This window comes from Notechis scutatus, chromosome 7 (genome assembly GCF_049901735.1).
Source record: "Notechis scutatus isolate UNSWTSFEM ecotype Mainland chromosome 7, rNotScu1.2, whole genome shotgun sequence".
Taxonomy (NCBI): Eukaryota; Metazoa; Chordata; class Lepidosauria; order Squamata; family Elapidae; genus Notechis; species Notechis scutatus.
The window spans coordinates 22,452,674-22,473,131 of NC_142015.1; the positions used below are offsets into that span (position 1 = coordinate 22,452,674).

The window sequence follows — 20,458 nt, forward strand, 5'->3', positions numbered from 1 at the left end:
AATTGGGGGGGGGTAACTGCCGGAAACCTGACACCTGCAGTACTGCACTTTGACCACTGCGCCACCGAGGCTCCCAAGAGAATGGGCAAGCCCAGCCAGCTCAACAAACTATAATTTAATCACAATTTAATGGGACGACTGAGGGTTTAACTGCTTCCTCTTTCTCCTTGTCAGTATCTCCAGTTCCAGCTGGCTCAGATGGCAACCCGGTTAGTGGCAGCCCGTCTGATGGTGCGCAACGCCGCCCAAGCTCTGCAGGAACAGCGGAAGGATGCTGTGGCTCTGTGCTCCATGGCCAAGCTATTTGCCACAGATGAGTGCTTTGAGGTAAGTGAGGGCAGAATAGCACTAGCAATAGATTTATATACCGCTTCACAGTGCTGTACAGCCCTCTCTAAGCGGTTTACAGAGTCAGCCTCTTGCCCCCAACAATCTGGGTTCTCATTTGACCCACCTTGGAAGGATGGAAGGCTGAGTCAACCTTGAGTCGGTCAGGATCAAACTCCTGGCAATTGGCAGAATTAGCCTGCAGTACTGCATCCTAACCACTGAGAAGGGAGGGAGGAAGGAAGGAAGATGGGAATGAAAAGAAGGGAAGGAAGGAAAATAGCAATAGCACTTAGACTTATATACCATTTTACCAACCTCGGAAGGATGGAAGGCTGAGTCAACCTTGAGCGGTTCAGGATTGAACTGCTGCTGTGGGCAGCAGTAGTCTGCAATACTGCATTCTAACCACTGGGAAGGAAGGAAGGAAGGAAGGAAGGAAGGAAGGAAGGAAGGAAGGAAGGAAGGAAGGAAGGAAGGAAGGAAGGAAGGAAGATAGCAATAGCACTTAGACTTTTATACTGCTTTACAGTGCTTTACAGCCCTCTCTAAGCATTTTTACAGAGTCAGCCTCTTGCCCCCATCAATCTGGGTCCTCGTTTTACCCACCTCAGAAGGATGGAAGGCTGAGTCAACCTTGAGCCTGGGGAGACTGGCAGTCAATTGCCAAATTGCAAGCAGCTGGCAGTCAGTAGAAGTACTGCACTCTGACCACCACGACACCAAGGCTCTTAGAAAATTTCTCACTGTCCTTGAAATAAAACCTTTAAATTGGATTTTAAGATTCTCCATCAACAAGGATGAACATTCTGAAGTTTTTTTTTTTTTTCTGTTGTGTTCCCTTCCAAAAGAGCCCAGGGTATCCATTTAAGAAGAAATGCAGTGCACCTCCCCAAAAATCGCTTTCGCCATTATTGATTTTGTTAATATTTAATTTGCTGTTAAGGTTAATTGCGAGATTAATTAATTAATGGAATAGCTTGCCGGCTGGGCGTGGTGGATGCTCCATCACTGGAGGTTTTGAAAAATAGACAGGACAACCCTTTGACCAGGATTGGTGCAAGGTTTCCTGACTTGTGCAGGGGGTTAGACTAGAAGACCTTTGAGGTCCTTTCCAGCCTTATGGAATTCTTTGTTATCCAACAAAGTCCTTCATTCGGCCGCTAGAGGGCAGTCTTGCCATTTCATTGAGAAATGCGCACACTCAAGGATTTGAAAGCTGTGGATGCCCGGACATTGTAAACTACAACTCCCAGAATTCCTGAAAATTGTCCATCCAGAATTGGATTTGGGAGCATCTGGACAGCCATCGGACCCCCATTTCTGGAGGTGGGGGGGAGCCTGAAAGAAGTTCTGTATATTGTTATGCATATGTTGTTAGTTGCAAAGTCATGTCTGACCCATCGTGACTCCATGGACAACGTTCCTCCAGGCCTTCCTGTCCTCTACCATCCTCCAGAGTCCATTGAAGCTCACACCAACTGCTTCAATGACTCCATCCAGCCACCTCCTTCTGTGCTGTCCCCTTCTTCTTCTTTTGCTCTCAATCTTCCCCAGCATTAGGCTCTTCTCCAGGGAGTCCTTCCTTCCTTCTCATGAGGTGGCCAAAGGATTTGAGTTTCATCTTCAGGATCTGGCCTTCTAAAGAGCAGTCAGGGTTGATCTCCTCTAGGACTGACCGGTTGGATCGTCTTGCAGTCCAAGGGACTTGCAGGAATCTTCTCCTCCAGCACCAGAGTCCAGAGAACCTCCATTCTTTGGTGCTCAGCCTTCCTTATGGTCCAATTTTCACAGCCTTACATTGCAACTGGGAAAACCACAGCCTTGACTAGACGCACTTTTGTTGGCAGGGTGATGTCTCTGCTTTTGAGTAGGCTGTCTAGATTTGCCATAGCTTTCCCCCCCGCCAGGAGCAAACGTCTTTTAATTTCTTAAAAATTAAACATATACACAGTTATATGTATAAAAGTTATACGTATATACAATTAAAACAACAACATCAAACTGTTGAGCTGCGTGCATTGCAGAGTTTCAGAAATTAATTATAGGCAGGTCTCGACTTGCAAACATTCGCTTGGTGAGCAAGGTTGCAACAGCACTGGAAAAAAGTGATTAATGACCGGTCCTTACGCTTACTGTTGCAACATCTTCACTGTTACATGAACAAAATTAGGACACTTGTCACTCATGATGTTTTCAATGTCTAGGGCTCACATGGTCACCAGGTGAGACCTTCTAAGCTGTCTCTGATGTCTCAGATGAATGGGGGGGGGAGCCAGATTCACTTAATGACCACAGTGATTTGCCTAACGACCATGGCCAAAAAAGGGTCATAAAATTGGGTGCGACATGCTTTGCCACCACCGTGCTTAGCAAGTAGAAATTCTACCGATGTGATTGTTGAGTTGAGTTTCCTGTAGTTTTGATATTAAGATTTAAGAGCTGACCAGCAGCAGTAATAACTGCCAGATGCTGTAAGTCTGATGCAATGTTAAGCTGATGAAATGAAGGTGATTCAGCATAGCATGGGTATTTCCCTTTAAGACTGGGGATGGGTTATATCACTTTAAGAGGTGTTTATATAAGAGGCAGCCATTAGAGGGTGTGTTCTCTCTCCTTGTGGTCCAGTATTCATTGCAGAGTTCTCCATGTGTAGCGTTAAGAAGAAAGCTTACTTGTAAAGGTATTTTGCCTACCACGTTTATGTTTCTGTATATAACTGTTGTAGAGAAACTACTGTTAAACGTATCAGTCTCTGCGTGCTGTGTTTTACTCCCAGGTTGTCTCATAATAGCAGTCACGCCGCAAATGCTCTGACACTGTATATTCGCACAGCTTCATTATCGGCTTGGACAGTCCCGGCGTGGTTTTTCCCCTCCTAAGTTTCTGGACCCTGGTGTGCTCTTCTTGGAAAAGCCAGGGGTTTTTCTCTCTCGCTCCTGAGTTTTCACTGGGTTTCTCCTCTTCTTCGTAGATCTGCAATGAAGCCCTGCAGATGCACGGCGGCTATGGCTACCTGAAGGATTACGCTGTGCAACAGTTTGTGCGAGACATCAGGGTGCACCAGATTTTGGAAGGTAGGTTGCTGGGCAGTTCCTAGGAGCTTGGACCCTGCTGTTCACACACACAGACAGGTGCTGTGGTTGGATTCACACAACCTCGGCTACTCTTGGCCGCTCTCGGCGTCTCCTGGATGCACACCAGTTAAATACAAACTGAGTCATACATTGGACCGATGGTTCAGGGGCTGCGCTCCGTTCTCGATCAGGTCCTTGGCACAGTGGTTGTTTTGTCTGGCTTGAGAAAATGTGCTTTAAAACTGCTGCTTCTAGTTAGAGAGAGAGAGAGAAAGGGGGGGAGAGAGGCAGAGAGAGAGGGAGAGAGAAAGAGAGGAAAGAGAGAAAGAGGGGGATAGAGAGAGGGGGAGAGGCAGGGAGAGGGAGAGAGGGAAGGAGAGAGAAAAACAGAAAGAGAGGGAGAGAAAAGGGTTGAGAGAGGGGCAGAGAGAGACACAGGAGAGGGGAGAGAAAAGAGGGAGAGAAAGGGAGGGAGGGGGGAGAGGAAGAGAGAAGGAGAGAAAGAAAGAGAGAGGGAGAGATAAAGAGACAGAGAGAGAGAGGGACAGACTGGGTGTGAGGCAGAGAGAGATGGGGAGAGAAAGAGAGAGGGAGGGAGGGAAAGATAGAGAAAGAGAGGGAGAGAGAGACAGAAACAGGGAGAGAGGGAGAGAGAGAGAGACAGAGAGAGAAAGAGTGACAGAGAGAAAGAGAGCGAGAGACAGAGAGAGAAAGAGACAGACACACAGAGAGAAAGAAAGCCAGGCCAATAGACCATCACCCAGAATAAAACAAAAAGTTAAGTAAAAAATAGTAAATTTCTAAGTGTAGTAATAATGTTCTCCCATTATGTGAGAGTTTGTGAACATCAGAGAAAAATATAATTGCATTTGGGAATTTACTGCATTTAAAGATTTACTGTTTCTGGTTTACCTGTACTTAGGAATTTCCAGTTTCTCTACGTAGGTCAAGCGAGGGACAGTTTAGAAGAAATTGTGAACATTTAATGCAATTTATATATTTAAATTGGATTATGGGCAGTCATTTCAGCAACCTGTTAAAGTTACAACGGAGCCCCTCCAAAAGGGGCTTATGACTCGGTTTCGAAGTTCCAACATTGCTCCCTCCTCCTCCGTGATCACATGACCACATTTTGAGCCCTGGGCAACTGTCACAGCCATTTGCAGCATCTCGAAATCCCATGATCCCGATTTATTACATTTTTGCTAAAACAACGGATTTTCTTCACCACCATTGCAAAAAAATAATTGTAAAAGCAGGGTCCGGTCATGTGACTCGCTTTACAACACACGTCCATAATTGCCAGGCTCAATTACGGTCATAAGTCGAGGACCACCTGTCGAGAGCCGGCCTGGGGGCGGCTCCGGTGGCCTAGAGGTGGAGCTCTCGCCTCATAATCAGGAGGTTGTGTGAGTTCGATCCTAGCTAGAGGCTGATATTTGGAATAGACTCTCCTGCTCGAGCAGGGGGTTGGACTAGATGACCTCCAAGATCCCTTCCAACACTGTATGTTCTATGATTATTCTAAGCATTGAAGCGCCATTTCTTAGGATGCAAAATTGGGGTTCCCTGCCATTTGGTACCTCATGTTGTGGTTCGCCAGCAGCCTGTGCAGACAGCAGTGGAATTTGACAGTGGGGAAGAACAGGGACCAGTTTGGGAGTCTGGAAAGGACTCGGACGAGGGTCCTGTGTCCGATGCAGAGAATTATGTGGGAATTCTGGGAATTATGTGCTGCCTCCGGAGCCTCGGAGTCTGGCAACAGCGAGGCAGAGGAACAAGGAAAGCCTGTTCCCAGTATCTGTGTGCGCAGATTTGTGAGAAGGCTGAGACAAAAGGGGCAACTCGGGAATAAGGCTTGGAGGTGATTGCCCCTCCCATAAGGTATAAAGGACAGGCAAAGGTGAAGAAACCTTTGCAGGAAGCAACGTTCGTTCTGTTCGGATTAATCCTTGAAGCTCTGTGGACTTTGTACTTCGGTTGGGTTTTTTTTATAGTTCATTTGGCACTTTTGTTGTTGGCCGCAATTCAAAGGAGAGAAAGGTGGATGCTTATCTCGAGGGACTGTTTGGTACCCATTACTGGCTGGGAATGAACATAATTCCCAGCGTTGAAATAAAACGAGTTGTTTTAACTAATTGTGTGCTTAATTACTCGGAAGCCTTGGTCAGGACACCTCTTTTGCACCCAGGCCGTTCTGCAGTTCGTTAACTAACACACACATTTCTTGTTTCCCTCTTTGTGCGCTGCAGGGACCAATGAAATCATGAAAATGATCATAGCCAGGACTCTGTTACAAGCCTGAGTGTCCGGAGCTGGCCATCGGCCTCAGTGTGCTACAAGGTGCTTTGGGGACACACGCGCCAGGCAAGAGGAAAAGCGATGCATTTTTCTCTTTGGCCTAAATTCCAGATTTTGCAACCGGCACAGACTGGTAGAGCTGGAAAGTCAGGACAAAGGCAGTCTGGTCTCAATAGATCCTTTTGTCCACAATAGTGCCAACGCTGAACATCTGCTCCCCACTACTGGTTGAAATTCCTCCATGTGGGAGTTCTCGGCATCAGCCCTCCATCACCATGGGTTCCCGCATCCCAGCAGCGTCTCCTCCTGGGAAGAATCAGATCCATTCTGGATTTAGCTTTAGGCTGGGAAACCTACTCATTTTCTTCTTAATGCTTACTTCTCTTCAGAAAAAGGGAGAATTGTTTCCCAAAGGAGACAAAAACCTCTCTCTCTTTATTCCCCCATCCCCCAGTCTTTAACACGGAAAGGAAGTCTTGCCATGCTCTTGGTAAGTCAATTTTTAGCATGGGGATGGTAGGAACCTGATTTAAACAAAAACAAAAATCTTTTGCCATCGTGTTAGTTGGCCACAGAAAAGCCAACCATGAACTTGTTCGTTTGTTTGCGTCAGAAGCATCACAATTGAAATAAGACGTACTTGTATGCCACACACAGTTGAAAATATAAAATCACAGGATTAAAATCTGTCCAAGCTAAAACGAATCGCGCCCAGAGTGAAGTGCAAACTGCAGATTATTTCCTTCCGAATGTTGGAATCAATAAACGCCTCGTGATTTCTTGTCTTTCTCATCTGCTCGTTTTTGGTTTGTGTGGCGATATGATTTTATCCCACATTCTTGAGGCTTGTAAGAGAGAGCTGGCTTTTGAATCCCTTCCTTCCTTCCTTCCTTCCTTCCCCTCCCCTTCCTTCCTTCCTTCCTTCCTTCCTTCCTTCCTTCCTTCCTTCCGAAATCTATATTGCTGCCTATTCGCACATTGGCGATTCAAGGCAGCTTACAAGAATATTAACTCATATAAAAAAACTAATAAAAGAGAGAATCATATAATAGATTAACAGAATAACAGAGTTGGAAGGGACCTTGGAGGTCATCTAATTCAACCCCCCACCCAAGCAGGAGACCCTACACAATTCCTGACAGATGGCAATCCAATCTCTTCTTAAAAGCTTCCAGCGATGAAGCTCCCACAACTTCCAAAGGCAACTTCTGTTCCATAGGTTGATAGTTCTCACTGTCGGAAAGTTTCTCATTTCCAGGTTGAATCTCTCCTTGTTCAGTTTCCATCCATTATTCCTTGTCTGGCCTTCAGGTTTTTTGGAAAATAGGTTGTCCCTCTCCTCCCTGTGGCAGCCCCTCAAATATTGGAAGACTGCTATCTTGTCTAAATTCATAATACGTATAATAAAATAACTCCCCGCCCTGGCAACATATCACACAAGCCATTTAATGGACTCCATCCTGCTCTGGATTCCCCAGGCTCGCTGGCAGAACCAGGTCTTCAGTGCTAGAGCGGCGGCCATTTTAATCTCTGGGGGAATGATGTTCCAGAGAGAGGGAGCCACCACAGAGAGGGCCCTTCTTCTGGATCCCGCCAGGTGTATCTCCCTTGGGGTTGGCCGCCATTTTGACCTCGCTACCAGTGGACATTCCTAGAAGGAGGGGAAGCCCATAGTTGATTTTTGGTAGCGGCTTTTGCAAGCAGCCACGTCTGCCAAGGTGGAAGCCATGTCCCAATGACGGCTCCCCAATAAAAATTAAAAAATCCCAAGGGGATTTGCAGAGAAGGCTCAGTCTTCGATGCAGATGCGTCAGCGGGTTGCCTGGGTCGATATAGCTGCCCTTCTGGGGGATGAATCCATAGATGAGTGCACCCCAAACTGAGAGAGAACATGTTCCCTGGGGAAAATAAATCAATACAGGGGTAGTCCTCGACTTAAATATAGTATTTAAATATAATTGTTAACGGCTTTAATGAAAATGGGAAGCCATTCCTTTTTTGTAATTTCCCCCCTTCTTTTCCGTTTTCTTTGGCATCTTCAAGAGCACAATTCCCAGTTGCAGCTCCAACACGTGTCTGGGAGGGACATGCTTCTTGGCTGTGTTCACATGTTCAGCTTCTCATGGGTTCGACCCCCCCCCCGTTTTTTTCTTTGTGGGGGTTGTGTGTGAATCAGGGGGTGGGGGGGTTATAATGGGGTTTTTCGTGTTTTAGCCAGACAGAGCTCAACGGGGGGCAAAGGATTTGATAGGATTAGATCTATGATAACGATGAGGGAGATATGATATAATCTGCATCCGTTATAATTGTCGCTCCTGTAATGAAAATGGGAAGCCATTTATTTTGTAATTTCCCCCCTTCTTTTGCATTTTCTTTCACGTCTTCAAGAGCAGGATTCGCAGCCGCAGCTCCAACACGTCTCTGGGCAGGACACGCTTCTTGGCTGCGTTCATACGTTAAGCTTCCCAAGGGTTCGCCTCCCTTGGTTTTTTTTCTTGAGGGAGGGAGGGGGTTCTTTGTGTATGAATCGGGGGTTACAATGGGGTTTTAAGTGTTTTCAGCCACACCGAGCCGATCCCTCTGAGGAGACCGTCAGCGGCCCGCAAGAGAGTTGCGGACCATCTACATAGCGCGCTCCACCCGGGCCACAGGTGAGGCGCCGTGGGCGGGGCGAAAGAGCGACGGGAGCGCCGTCCAATGGGCGCGAGGGGCCGGGTGCGGTCTCGCGCGCCAGAGCGCCCGCCTCCCCCCCGTCGCCGTCCAATGGCGTCTCTGCGCCTGGGCCGCCCTCCTCCAATGGGAGGCGCCTCCTCCCGTTAACGGGGCGCCCGTGCGTGGGAGCCGGAGCGGCGGGACGGGGCTGGACGGGTCCGGGTCTCGCCGGAGGTCGTCGGCCATGTGGAGCTGCGCGGGGCGCCGCCGTCGCCGGCTGCTGGCGGGCCTTTTCGTGCTGCTGCTGGCCGCCGTCGCCATCCGCAGGTGAGGCAGACGGAGAGACAAGAGGGCGTGGCTCCAATGCCCCGCCCCCAGACCGCGCTCTGGCCACGCCCCCTCGGAGGGACCCCCCTCCTCTCCCCAGGTTACTACCGAGCCCATCCTAGGGGTTCCCCTACCCATCATCCTTCCTTCCCTCCCTGCAGCTGCCTTTCCCCTTCTTCTAAGGCTGGTGTTCTCCCCCCGCCATCCCAAATGGATGCTGCGACTGCCGCCCCCATAGTCCCAAGCCGACCACCAGGCCCATCATCCACAGCCCGGCTGGCCACGGGCTGGAAGATCACAAGGGGGGAAGGCCACCTGCCCACTCCCCATCCTATCCCATCCCCTCCCCTTAGGAGACCCCCTCTCTCCATTTGCAAAATTTACTCCATTTCCAACATCTTTTGCTGGCTGCGTATATTTTGCAGGAACACAACATTGCACACAGACACACACACACACACACAAAGGCGCACAGCTATGCTTTAAAAGGCAGTCTCCCCCAAAAAAAAAAAGTTTGTTTATTTTTCCTTCTTTGCAAGCGTCTTTCAAACTTGCCTTTGCTCCCTGCAACATCCGAAGGTGCCCGTTGCAAACTTGGCCCGGACTTTGGGACGCCAGATACCAGGGGGTGCATGTCAGAAAGAGAGGACCCGCTCCTATCCATCCTGAGTCATCTCATCTGGTTATTTTGGGTGGACACACACATACACCTCCCAACACTTGCACCTGCTGTTTTAGAGAAAGTCACACATCCGTTGGGATCTGCCTTTGCCCGGATGATGCCTTAGTGCCTTAATGGCAGGTGACGTTGCAAAGGAGATGCATTTCTCAGCACAAATAAGCAATGGTTGCATCGAATGAGAAATTGGACAAGTTAGTGCACTGTCTTCCCCTTTAAGAGGTCATAATAGTAATAGTAATAAATAACAGCAACAACAACAATAAAAATAATAATAGAAGATACCTAGGATGCTGGCAGCAACCCAGATCAACCAATAGGGCCAGTCAGTTATATTTGTGATGCATTTTTAAATATTCAGTTGACTGAGTTTCATGTTTAATGGATAAAATTAATAATAATATCATCATCATCATCATACATTTTAAGAAGATACTTGATTGATACCTAGGATGCTGACAGCAAACCTTATCAACCATTAGGGCCAGTCAGTGATATTTGTGATACATTTTTAAATGTTCAGTTGATTGAGTTTCATGTTTAATGAATAAAAGTATAATAATAATATAGTAATAGTAATAGATTTGGATCCTGTCTTTATTAATTAGATATTTATCCTTCCTGTATGACTGTACAAGCAACACAAGTTAGAAAATATTCTTAATACTCCTCCTTCCTCCTATTTTTCCCACGCAACAACCCTGTGAGGAAGGTTAGGCTGGGAGAGAGTGATTGGCCCAAAGTCCCCCAGCCAGCTTTCATGCCTGAGGCAGAACTAGAACTCACACCCTCCTGGTTTCTAAGCTAGCATCATCACCAAAACTGCCTTTCATTTTTATACATAACTCAAGGCAGCAAACCTAGCATAAGCTTGCCACCTATTTTTCCCACAACAACAATGTGAGGTAAGTCGGACGGATTGAACAATGCCTGGCTAAGGTTGCTATGTACATTTCCCCCATTTCTTCATATCCTTTTATTGGAGGGGCAGCACTGCCCGACTCATCAGCTGCTTACTTAGATAAATCTGGTGTTGTTTTATAAGTAATTTCATGCAATTTGCTGAGAATGTAGAAAATAAATCTCATATTGTTTGCAAATGAAAGAAAGCTTCAATCTTCTGGGAATTAACCCCATGGTAGTTTTCTGCTCGTAAAGGAAAGACGTTGGTGAATCTAAGCATATGTTCTTCTCTGATGTTTGTCCTGTAGCAACATTCATACCAGTCTCATCTTACCATTACTGCATAAATACACAAGGCACACCAGGTAATTTTACACCGTCCTGTTGATTTCAGATGCCACTTCTGCTGCAACATATAATATTGCCAGATTCACAGTAGCAGCACTCCTAAATTCATCAGAGAATGGCTTCTCACTTAGACCCGGGGCTCAACACTATAAACTAGATTTCCATGTGTGCCTGGTTTATGGTATTAGGGCTCTCTGAAACTTACTACAAATAGTTTTCCGCTTGCTAACTTTTTACGCTCCTTCTTTCTCACTTGTTAAATCTTTTGTTCCATGTATTCAATTTGTGCATCTTTTATACCTTCTAGATTTTTTTATAACTCATTTAAATTCACAGCTCCTTTATACGGGCTTCCTTTCAAGGGCCGTATCTTGCCCCCTTAACGGTGATCTATGGCTCTAATAAAAATTGATTTGGTTTGACAAAGGAAGGCAAAAGTGATTGGAGCGTATTCCTTTGCTTGCAAGTTGTCAAAAGATTAATTTTAAGGCTGCCTCTGTGATGATTTTTCAAGCTCTATAAGATCTAATATGATTTTTTCGTGGAGCTGAAAGCAGATGTGTATATTTTAAATTGTGTTTTAATTACTTCCTTCTCTGTGGCCAAATAGAGGGAGACAGAAACAGGTCATCCATCGTGAAGTGCAAGTCAAGAGCCATCCTTCTTGTAGAGTCATTCTTTAATTTGGTGTCAAATTAGTTTCAGCCCTAGTGAACTTTTTTCATGTTGAGACTTCCATGTTGGAATGTATGTTTCCTGTGAGTTTTCTATAAAAAAAAAGTACAAGAAACACAGAAGAGTTTGGTCTGTTGTGACCACAAACAAAAATTTATTCGCATGAAAAGAATGTCTATTTTCCAGCCTCAATTTATGACAGACACATGTAAAATATTCCCATCAAAGGTCCAGTAGTTGATCAGATCCGTTAGTTGAGGGAAATGCATTCATTTGGGAGGATTCAAAAACTATAAAACTTTATGAAGATTCTCAGCCATCCAGGTCATGGTTGTCCCAAATGAATGCATTTCCCTCAACTAACGGGTCTGATTAACTACTGGACCTTTGATGGGAATATTTTCTGGAGGCCACTGGACTTTCTGGTTTTTCTTTGAAGAGGTTTCACTTCTCATCCAAGAAGCTTCTTCAGCTCTGACTGGCCATTCCCCACCATCCAGTCAGAGCTAAAGAAGCTTCTTGGATCAGAAGCGAAACCTGTTCAAAAGAAAAAAAAACCCAGAAAGTTCAGTAGCCTCCAGAAAAAGCACCTTTGGGACATTCAAATCATAGTTATATCAAAAGTGGTTTTTATTTTTGAAAAGGCAGTCCAACTGATTCAGGTGATGGCCGGCCCTTCCATCTCCCGCACCATCCAACACAACTGATGAAGCTCCCAGGATAGGAAGCAAAATGTTGTCTTCTTCCTCGTCAAAAATAAAAATAAAAAATCGGTCTACGTGCTTTTTCAAAAATAAAAACCACTTTTGATACAAAACTGTATATTCTTTATAACGTCATATTTACCAATAATAGATAGCTGCAAAAAATAGATTCAAATCACAGAAAACCAGCCACCATTCTCTTAATATTTTTGGATCACAACTACACTCATCCCTTGCTGTTAATCCACTGGCTAGGACTGATGGGAGTTGGAATCCTCACAGATCAGTGGAATGCAGTTGGCCATCTGCTTCCCTGTTATGATCCAAATTGGTGCATTTTTCCCCCCTCCTAGTTCCTTTCTCTTCCAGTGATACCTGCATGCATGTCTCTGGATGTGAATCAGGATGGTTTAAGTCTTGAAAGTGCGAGAAAGCGCCTTTTTAAATTATTTCTACACTCCTGAGGTCGCCTTCTATCCTATTTGTGTTTCTGCTTGCTGGGTGTATCCTCTTCTTAGGATAAATGTCCTTCTAAAGCCATGGCCCTGCTTAGCTTCCTCCCTCTGTTAAAGCTGGATAACAATTAAAGCTTTAGGTCAGTGGAGCAAAGGGTTATTGGAAGGTATATTGAGTTAAGCTGAATTAAAAAATTAAGGTCACGTTTGGCCCTTGGAAATAGTGACTTCTGGAAAAAAGATTATAGGTAGTTCTTGACTACAGTTGAGCCCCAAATTTCCGTTGCCAAGTGAGACATTTGTTAAGTGAGTTTTGCCCCATTGTACGACTTCTGTTGCTGCTGCAGTTGTTAAAATTAGTAATACGATTGTTAAGCGAATCTGGTTTAACCCCACGGACTTCACTTGTTGGAAGGTCCCTAGATCACACGACCTAGAGATGCTGCAACCGTCATAAAGGTGAGTCAGGTGTCAAGCACCCGAGCGTAAATCACATGACTGTGGGGATGCTGCAATGGTCATAAGCCTGAAAAATGGCCATAAGTCATTTTTTTCCCAGTGCCATTGTAATTTCAAACTGTCAGTAAGTGAACTCTGTATAGTGCTTAGGATTTGATTTGGAAGAGGCCCTTTCAGAATTGCAGATTGAACGCTATCCTGCAATGGGTTAAAGCAGACAAATATTTTTTCCCCAGAATGGAAGTTCAGACAAATGTACGCACCATGGCCTTCTGTTTAGTTTGGCTACGGTTTATGTACACAACTGGGCAATATTCATTAATGTGTAAAAAAAAAAATCACCCCAAAACTAAACCCTCGTGAACATTGTCGATTTATAGTATATTTTAAGGATGTGGGGTGTGTGTGTGTGTGTAGATAGGTAGGTAGGTAGGTAGATAGATAGATAGATATACTGTAGATATAGATATATAGAATGGAATGGTTTGGAATAGAACAGTATAGAACAGAACAGAATAGAATAGATATTGGAATATAGAATAGAAAAAAAAATAGAACAGAATAGAATAGTAAATAGAATAGAATAGAATTCTTTTATTGGCCAAGTGTGATTGGACACACAAGGAATTTGTCCTGGTGCAAATGCTCTCAGTGTACATAAAAGAAAACATACATTTGTCAAGAGTCAACAATCATCAGGTCCAACATTTAATAATAGTCATAGGGTACAATAAACAATCAAGTCAAACTAGGAAACAGTCATGATAAATCGTAAGGATGCAAGCGACAAAGTTATAGTCATACAGTCACAAGTGGGAGGGGATGGGTGATAAGGAGTGATGAGAAGATTAACAGTAACAGTAGTGCAGACTTAGTAAACAGTTTGACAGTGTTGAGGGAATTATTTGTTTAGCAGAGTGATGGCTTTCGGGAAAAAACTGTTCTTGTGTCTAGCTGTTCTGGTGTGCAGTGTGCAGATATCTTTCCTTCCTTTCTTCCTTCCTTTCTTTCTCCCTCCCTTCCTCCCTCCCCCCCTTCCTCCTCTCTCTCTCTCTCTCTCTTTCTTTCTTTCTTCTTTCTTTCTTTCTTTCATAGCTTGCTTAGTGAGCTGGGTTACTACTTCTGAGAAAGAAAGGGGGAAAAATAGATATTCCCCTTAGATTAAGCCGAGCAAATGATGCAAATCGAACTTGGAGGAAGATCAAAGATGACTTGGAGGGATTGGTGGGGAGGCGATGTGTACAAATTGACATTTCTGGGGCCGAGGGTGGGAGCACACATGTAGGTGTGTGTCATTTCATTTTGAAAAAGCTGAAATTGGGAGCACTGGAATATGCCTAGGGGAGGCACTTGTGTATCTGTGTCTACCCTGCTGAATCCGTTAGTCCCCAGGGGAGAATTTCTCTGGCAGCTCTTCAGATAAAGAAACGACGCCACAGGGCAGTGTCCCATCAAGCTGGCTATGATTTAAAGATTTTAAGTAAGCGGGCCGCAAATGAGAAATCCATTCCTTGCCTATCATAAATAATAATGGGCAACGGAAGACATATTGCTGATGCTGTAAATCAGCTCCGTGTTGGGCTAACAAAAGCCCAGGTGACCTTGGTGCTTACAGGTGAAAGAAATGAATGATGTACCTCTTAAGTTCTCTGATAGACCTCTATCAGTCATCCCATCTATTGCATCTAACCTGTCAGGACACCTCCATTTTCAAAGCTGGATCTCCTCACCGCGTTACGTTTCTGCGTCAGGGTAGAGCATTTTTAATGATTGTTTGCAGTGCCTGGGAATCGTACAGACCTTGAAAGATAGGAAACCATGTACAGATATTGTTCACTGTTGGGTTGGCCTGCTGGCCCAGAATTAGCCTGGAGCAGGTAAGCCTCAAAGCCAAGAACACTGTCTTTCACAATGGACTAAAGGTAAAGGTTCCCCTGGCACATAGTCGTTTCCGGCTCTAGGGGGTGGTGCTCACCTCCGTGACAAAGCCGAAGAGCCAGCGCTGTCCGAAGACGTCTCCGTGGTCCTGTGGCCGGCATGACTAAACGCCAAAGGCACACGGAACACTCTTATCTTCCCACCAAAGGTGGTTCCTATTTTTCTACTTGCATTTTTACATGCTTTCAAACTGCTAGGTTGACAGAAGCTGGGACAAGGAACGGGAGCTCACTCCGTGACGCGGCGCTAGGGATTCGAACTGCTGAACTTTCTGATTGACAAGCTCAGCGTCTTAGCCACTGAGCCACCACAATGGACTAAATGTTGAATAAAAAGACAAGGTTCTCATGAGTGGAAATTGTCTGGTTCCCTTCTGACAGAATAGCAAAGTTGGAGGTCTTCTAATCCAACTCCTTGCTTGAGAAGGAGACCCTATATACCATATTTCAAATAAGTGCAATCTCTTAAAAACTTCCAGCGTTGGAGCGTTCACAACTTCTGGAAGCAAGCAGTTCCACTGATTAATTGTTCTAACCATCAGGAAATTTTTCCTTAATTCTAGGAGTTCCTGATTCTCCTTTTGGTTCCCTCCTGGGGCTAATGTTGGCATGGAATTTGAGGCTGCCCTCTAGGTATAGCTTGAAATCCACAGGTGTATTAAAAAATGACAGATGAATAAAAGATGAAAAGAAAAAGATAATCTCAGCCGAAAAGCATCTCAGCTGAGAGTAATAAATTAAATATCATCTGCTTGTAGTTAGCGTCAAAGATTGTAGAAAAATTGTAGCTTGTAATAATACCGAAGAGGTTCTTCTCTTTAAAAAAACGTTGTAGTCTTTATAGTTTGTATACTATAGTTTCTAGTTCATCCATGCAGGTTTTAGGCATACCACATTTTATTCAGGATTCCTTTTCTAGGTATTATTACCACTGCCTGCATATTCTTGCTATAAGCTATCAGTAGGATGTGATATGGAAATTCTCTCTGTGGAGTTAACCATTGCAACTTTTATGTCTAGTTTTGTTGGTACTCTATTCTTATTCAGAACATTTATGTCCTTAAATTTGCTTTATCAATCCTTTTTAACTAACCACTTTTTTTCTAGAGCTTCTATTGACAGGAGTCATGCTTCCTCATCTTAAATCATGATTTATCTACCCCCCCTAAGATTCCTGGTAAAAATTGTCTTCTTCATGCATCCTTCTTGGTCCTTTGTAGTAGAGCAGTGTTTCCCATCCTGGACAACTTTCAGACGTGGGAAACTTCAACTCCCAGAATTCCCCAGCATTGCTGAGACATTTCCCTAGTTGCTGTAGATCTTAGCTTGTTTAGCTTCAGGTCTCAGGATTTGGGAAGTTCAAGAAGCAACAGGTGAGATTCCTCTTTTTTTAAAAAAAAAAAAAAAAAGTCACCTTGTTTTTCGCTTCTTTCTCATGAGCAATTTTGCACATCGTTTAACCCTAGATAGCTGTTTCTCTAATAGAGGAGGAACAAGACATTAATGGCAGAAATATCTATCTAGGAACAGGACACTGTTCAACTTCTCTTTAACAGTTCTGTTGAGTATTGTATTCAACACCTTGGGGATAAGATGGCCCCAAATCCCTGCTAAAACTTGTCTCCATCACCCCGGTACGTAGACAAGCTAGCATTCTCAGTTCCTAGAGTTTCTGCATGGCTGCTGCAGTGATTTCAGATAGTAAATTGATGTTGTGGTTAGCCGGCAGCAGATGCGGACGGCTGAGGAGAGCGAGGACTCAGATGAAGGGCCAGGACCATTAGGTCTTCCTTCAGAGATTGTGGGGGCTGGCAACAGCGATGAGGAGGTTCCCGAGGAGCCTGTACCAAGTGCGCGTGTACGCAGGATTGCTCGCAGGAAAGAACAGCTACAACAGCACGGGCAACTCGGGAGTAAGGCTGCAAGGTAGTGGCCCCTCCTTCAAGAAGATAAAAGCCAGCTGTGAAGCGAATGTTCTTTGCAGGAAGCAAAGACGTTTTGAAACAGCCTCGTGGACATTACAGTTGGTATTTGAAGACTCTTGAGTTGTAAACTATTTCTTATCTGTTGGTTTTTGGCAGCCTTGCCAAAACTTAGCAAGGCTCTTTCTTGTCGGAGCTAATTAGTTGGAAGCAGCCTTTTATCTGTGAAGAAACAGGATTCATAGATGAAACATTAAAAGGTTGTGCTGCTGCCTTTGTCTTATGTTTGCTCTCTTGGAACCAGGTTTGGGTCCGAACAGTTGAACCCAAGCGTCTTGAAGAGCACAAAAACCCACAAGAAGAATAGACAGCCTGGAAGATTCTTTGGATTAGGGCCATTTTTATTCAGTTATTGTAAATAGGCAGGTATCAGAGATCGTATTCTTTTTCTTCTGGTTCACTGGTTTTACGTCGTGAAACATTGGAAGGAAAAAAAAGCAACATGTTTTGTTGGTTAAGGAAACAGCATGGCATAATTCCGGATTCTCTCTACCTCTTTATATCTGCTTCTTGTTTGACAACGCAGCTTGGTGCTGCCAGAATTCCGTTGCAGACTGTTGGGAAGATTTTAAACATTTGTGTCTGAAAACGGGGTCGGCGTTTACACCCCTGCAGAGACCCATCATTGTGCAGCTTCCCATTTTCTACTCTCTGCTGGTTTCCTTGTTTGGAGTTTTCAAGTCTGGGTTGAGGATTTCCTCCTGAAAGCTGTGGTTCCTTTTTCCTTCTCCTCCCCCCCCACGAGATCCAGGATAACGCAAATTGATGACGTTCCTAAAGTTAGGAGAATTCCCAAAGTTAAATCATGGATGCTGAAGGGAAATAGAAAGATTCTTTGGAAGGGTGAGCTTGGGAAAGGGCAAAGAGGGGCAGAAAGAGAGAGGTTATAGCATGACTCCATGAAATGGGTTAAATATAGGAGAGAAGAGGCAAAATAAGCATGGAAATTGGCTGGCTAGGTGTCCTTTGACCAATCACCAGGAGATTGGGAGTTCTAGTCACACTTTGGGCATGAATCCAACTGGGTTCCTTTGACCAATCACCAGGAGATTGGGAGTTCTAGTCACACCTTGGGCATGAAAGCCATCAGGGTGTCCTTTGGCCCAATCACCAGGAGATTGGGAGTTCTAGTCACACCTTGAGCATTAATCCAACTGGGTTCCTTTGGCCAATCACCAGGAGATTGGGAGTTCTAGTCACACCTTGAGCATGAATCAACTGGTTCCTTTGGCCAATCACCAGGAGATTGGGAGTTCTAGTCACACCTTGAGCATTAATCCAACTGGGTTCCTTTGGCAATCACCAGGAGATTGGGAGTTCTAGTCACACCTTGGGCATGAAAGCCATCAGGGTGTCCTTTGACTAATCACCAGGAGATTGGGAGTTCTAGTCACACCTTGGGCATGAAAGCCATCGGTGTCCTTTGGCCAATCACCAGGAGATTGGGAGTTCTAGTCACACCTTGGGCATGAATCCAACTGGGTTCCTTTGGCCAATCACCAGGAGATTGGGAGTTCTAGTCACACCTTGGGCATGAAAGCCATCAGGGTGTCCTTTGGCCAATCACCAGGAGATTGGGAGTTCTAGTCACACCTTGAGCATTAATCCAACTGGGTTCCTTTGGCCAATCACCAGGAGATTGGGAGTTCTAGTCACACCTTGAGCATGAATCCAACTGGGTTCCTTTGGCCAATCACCAGGAGATTGGGAGTTCTAGTCACACCTTGAGCATTAATCCAACTGGGTTCCTTTGGCCAATCACCAGGAGATTGGGAGTTCTAGTCACACCTTGGGCATGAAAGCCATCAGGGTGTCCTTTGACTAATCACCAGGAGATTGGGAGTTCTAGTCACACCTTGGGCATGAAAGCCATCGGTGTCCTTTGGCCAATCACCAGGAGATTGGGAGTTCTAGTCACACCTTGGGCATGAATCCAACTGGGTTCCTTTGGCCAATCACCAGGAGATTGGGAGTTCTAGTCACACCTTGGGCATGAAAGCCATCAGGGTGTCCTTTGACCAATCACCAGGAGATTGGGAGTTCTATTCACACCTTGGGCATGAATCCAAGTGGGTTCCTTTGGCCAATCACCAGGAGATTGGGAGTTCTAGTCACACCTTGGGCATGAAAGCCATCAGGGTGTCCTTTGGCCAATCACCAGGAGATTGGGAGTTCTAATCACACCTTGGGCATGAAAGCCATCAGGGTGTCCTTTGGCCAATCACCAGGAGACTGGGATTTCTGGTCCATTTTAGGTATGAAAGCCGGTTTGGGGCGATTACCCAAAATGAACCAGATGGCTTTCATGCCTACCGCACGACTAGAGCTCACGGCCTCCCACTTTCTAGCCTGGCTCTTGATCCACTAGATGAAACTGACTCTCTTAGCTGGCTCTGCTACTGCTGTCCTTTCCCTTCTTTCCTGTCCAGGTACAACTTGACGAACATAATTCCCATGCGGTTCTGGGGCCGAGTGCTGGGCTTACAGGCCAAGCACTCGCAGTTCCTGCTGGAGGAGAAGCCCTTTCGCATCCTTGGCGGCTCAATGCACTATTTCCGCATCCCCCGGGAATATTGGAGGGACCGCTTGGTGAAGATGAAGGCCTGCGGCCTGAACACCCTCACCACGTAAGGCTTGTATGCTCTTCATGGCCCTTTCAGCTATGTCTCCATAGTAATTGCTGATTTCACTGGGTAGTTCTTGACTTAACAGCTTAATTTAGCAGCCGTTCAAAGTTCTGACGCACACACCCAGAGGGTACTTACAACCCAGATTCTGTAGTTTCGATGGTTGTAGGAATCCTACACTCAAGGGGCGCTTAGCACCCAGGTTGCCTTTATGGCTGTTTGCAGCATCCTGCTGGCTAAGGAAGGACCCAGATGGTTAGGGGCAATATGCTGACTGTAAACTGCTTAGAGAGGGCTGTAAAGCACTGTGAAGCGGTATATAAGTCTAAGTGGTGTTGCTATAATACATCCTAGCATTTATTTCTCATTTTGTTGAAATCCACAAGTCTTGCCAAATTTGAAGACCTTGGCTTAACGTGTGCTGCAAAAGTCGTAAAATCGGATCGGTCATGTGCCTCTACTTAGGAGATACTTATTCGCTGCTCGTTCCAGGTACATACCGTGGAACCTTCATGAGGCCGTCAGAGGGAAGTTTGACTTCAGCGGAAATTTGGATGTGCAGTATGTATCGGGCGACTTTCCTTTTCCTTACAAAACAAATCTAGTAATCTTAAGAATCTGTTTTCATCTGAGATCAAATTTACACAATGCTGAGTTTCTTATTCCTATACAGCACTGGGAAACGGAGGGGTGGTTTTAGAAGTAAAAAAGTTGGAGAGACAGCTTGAGTTGGAAATTAGAAACGAGGAGGTTCTTGTGCTATGGGCTGTAATAAAAGCGATTGGGCATTAAGTATGCTGCTTTGAGGCGTATAAATAAAAGTAGGATCTCGATAGAACGTCTATATGACTGTCAGAATAAGATCCTGCTAGGCGGGGGTTTAAGTTGGAGAAGACAGTGTGGAAGAATGCAGGAGGTTCTTTGAGGCTGTATGATGGGCAATAAGTATGCTCTTTGGCAAAAAAAACTATTCAATAGAACTATATGCTGTCAGAAAAGATCCGG

The 20,458-nt window shown here is 45.2% G+C and overlaps 2 protein-coding genes across 4 annotated transcripts in view; both read left to right on the forward strand.

Moving 5' to 3' along the window:
• Positions 1-6,490, forward strand: part of ACAD8 (acyl-CoA dehydrogenase family member 8) — a 17,664-nt gene extending 11,174 nt beyond the window's left edge. For all 3 annotated transcript variants that reach the window (XM_087970109.1, XM_087970110.1, XM_087970108.1), the window contains exons 9-11: positions 175-327; positions 3,302-3,404; positions 5,657-6,490. In XM_087970109.1, coding sequence (XP_087826235.1) covers positions 175-327; positions 3,302-3,404; positions 5,657-5,709 — 309 coding nt within the window. In that variant the 3' untranslated portion in view covers positions 5,710-6,490. The remainder of the gene's footprint in view (positions 1-174; positions 328-3,301; positions 3,405-5,656) is intronic.
• A 2,009-nt stretch (positions 6,491-8,499) lies between these two features.
• GLB1L2 (galactosidase beta 1 like 2) overlaps positions 8,500-20,458 on the forward strand; it is a 48,462-nt gene continuing 36,503 nt past the window's right edge. The window contains exons 1-3 of the mRNA XM_026678586.2: positions 8,500-8,684; positions 19,256-19,453; positions 19,946-20,014. Of these exons, the coding sequence (XP_026534371.2) occupies positions 8,602-8,684; positions 19,256-19,453; positions 19,946-20,014 (350 nt within the window). The 5' untranslated portion in view covers positions 8,500-8,601. The remainder of the gene's footprint in view (positions 8,685-19,255; positions 19,454-19,945; positions 20,015-20,458) is intronic.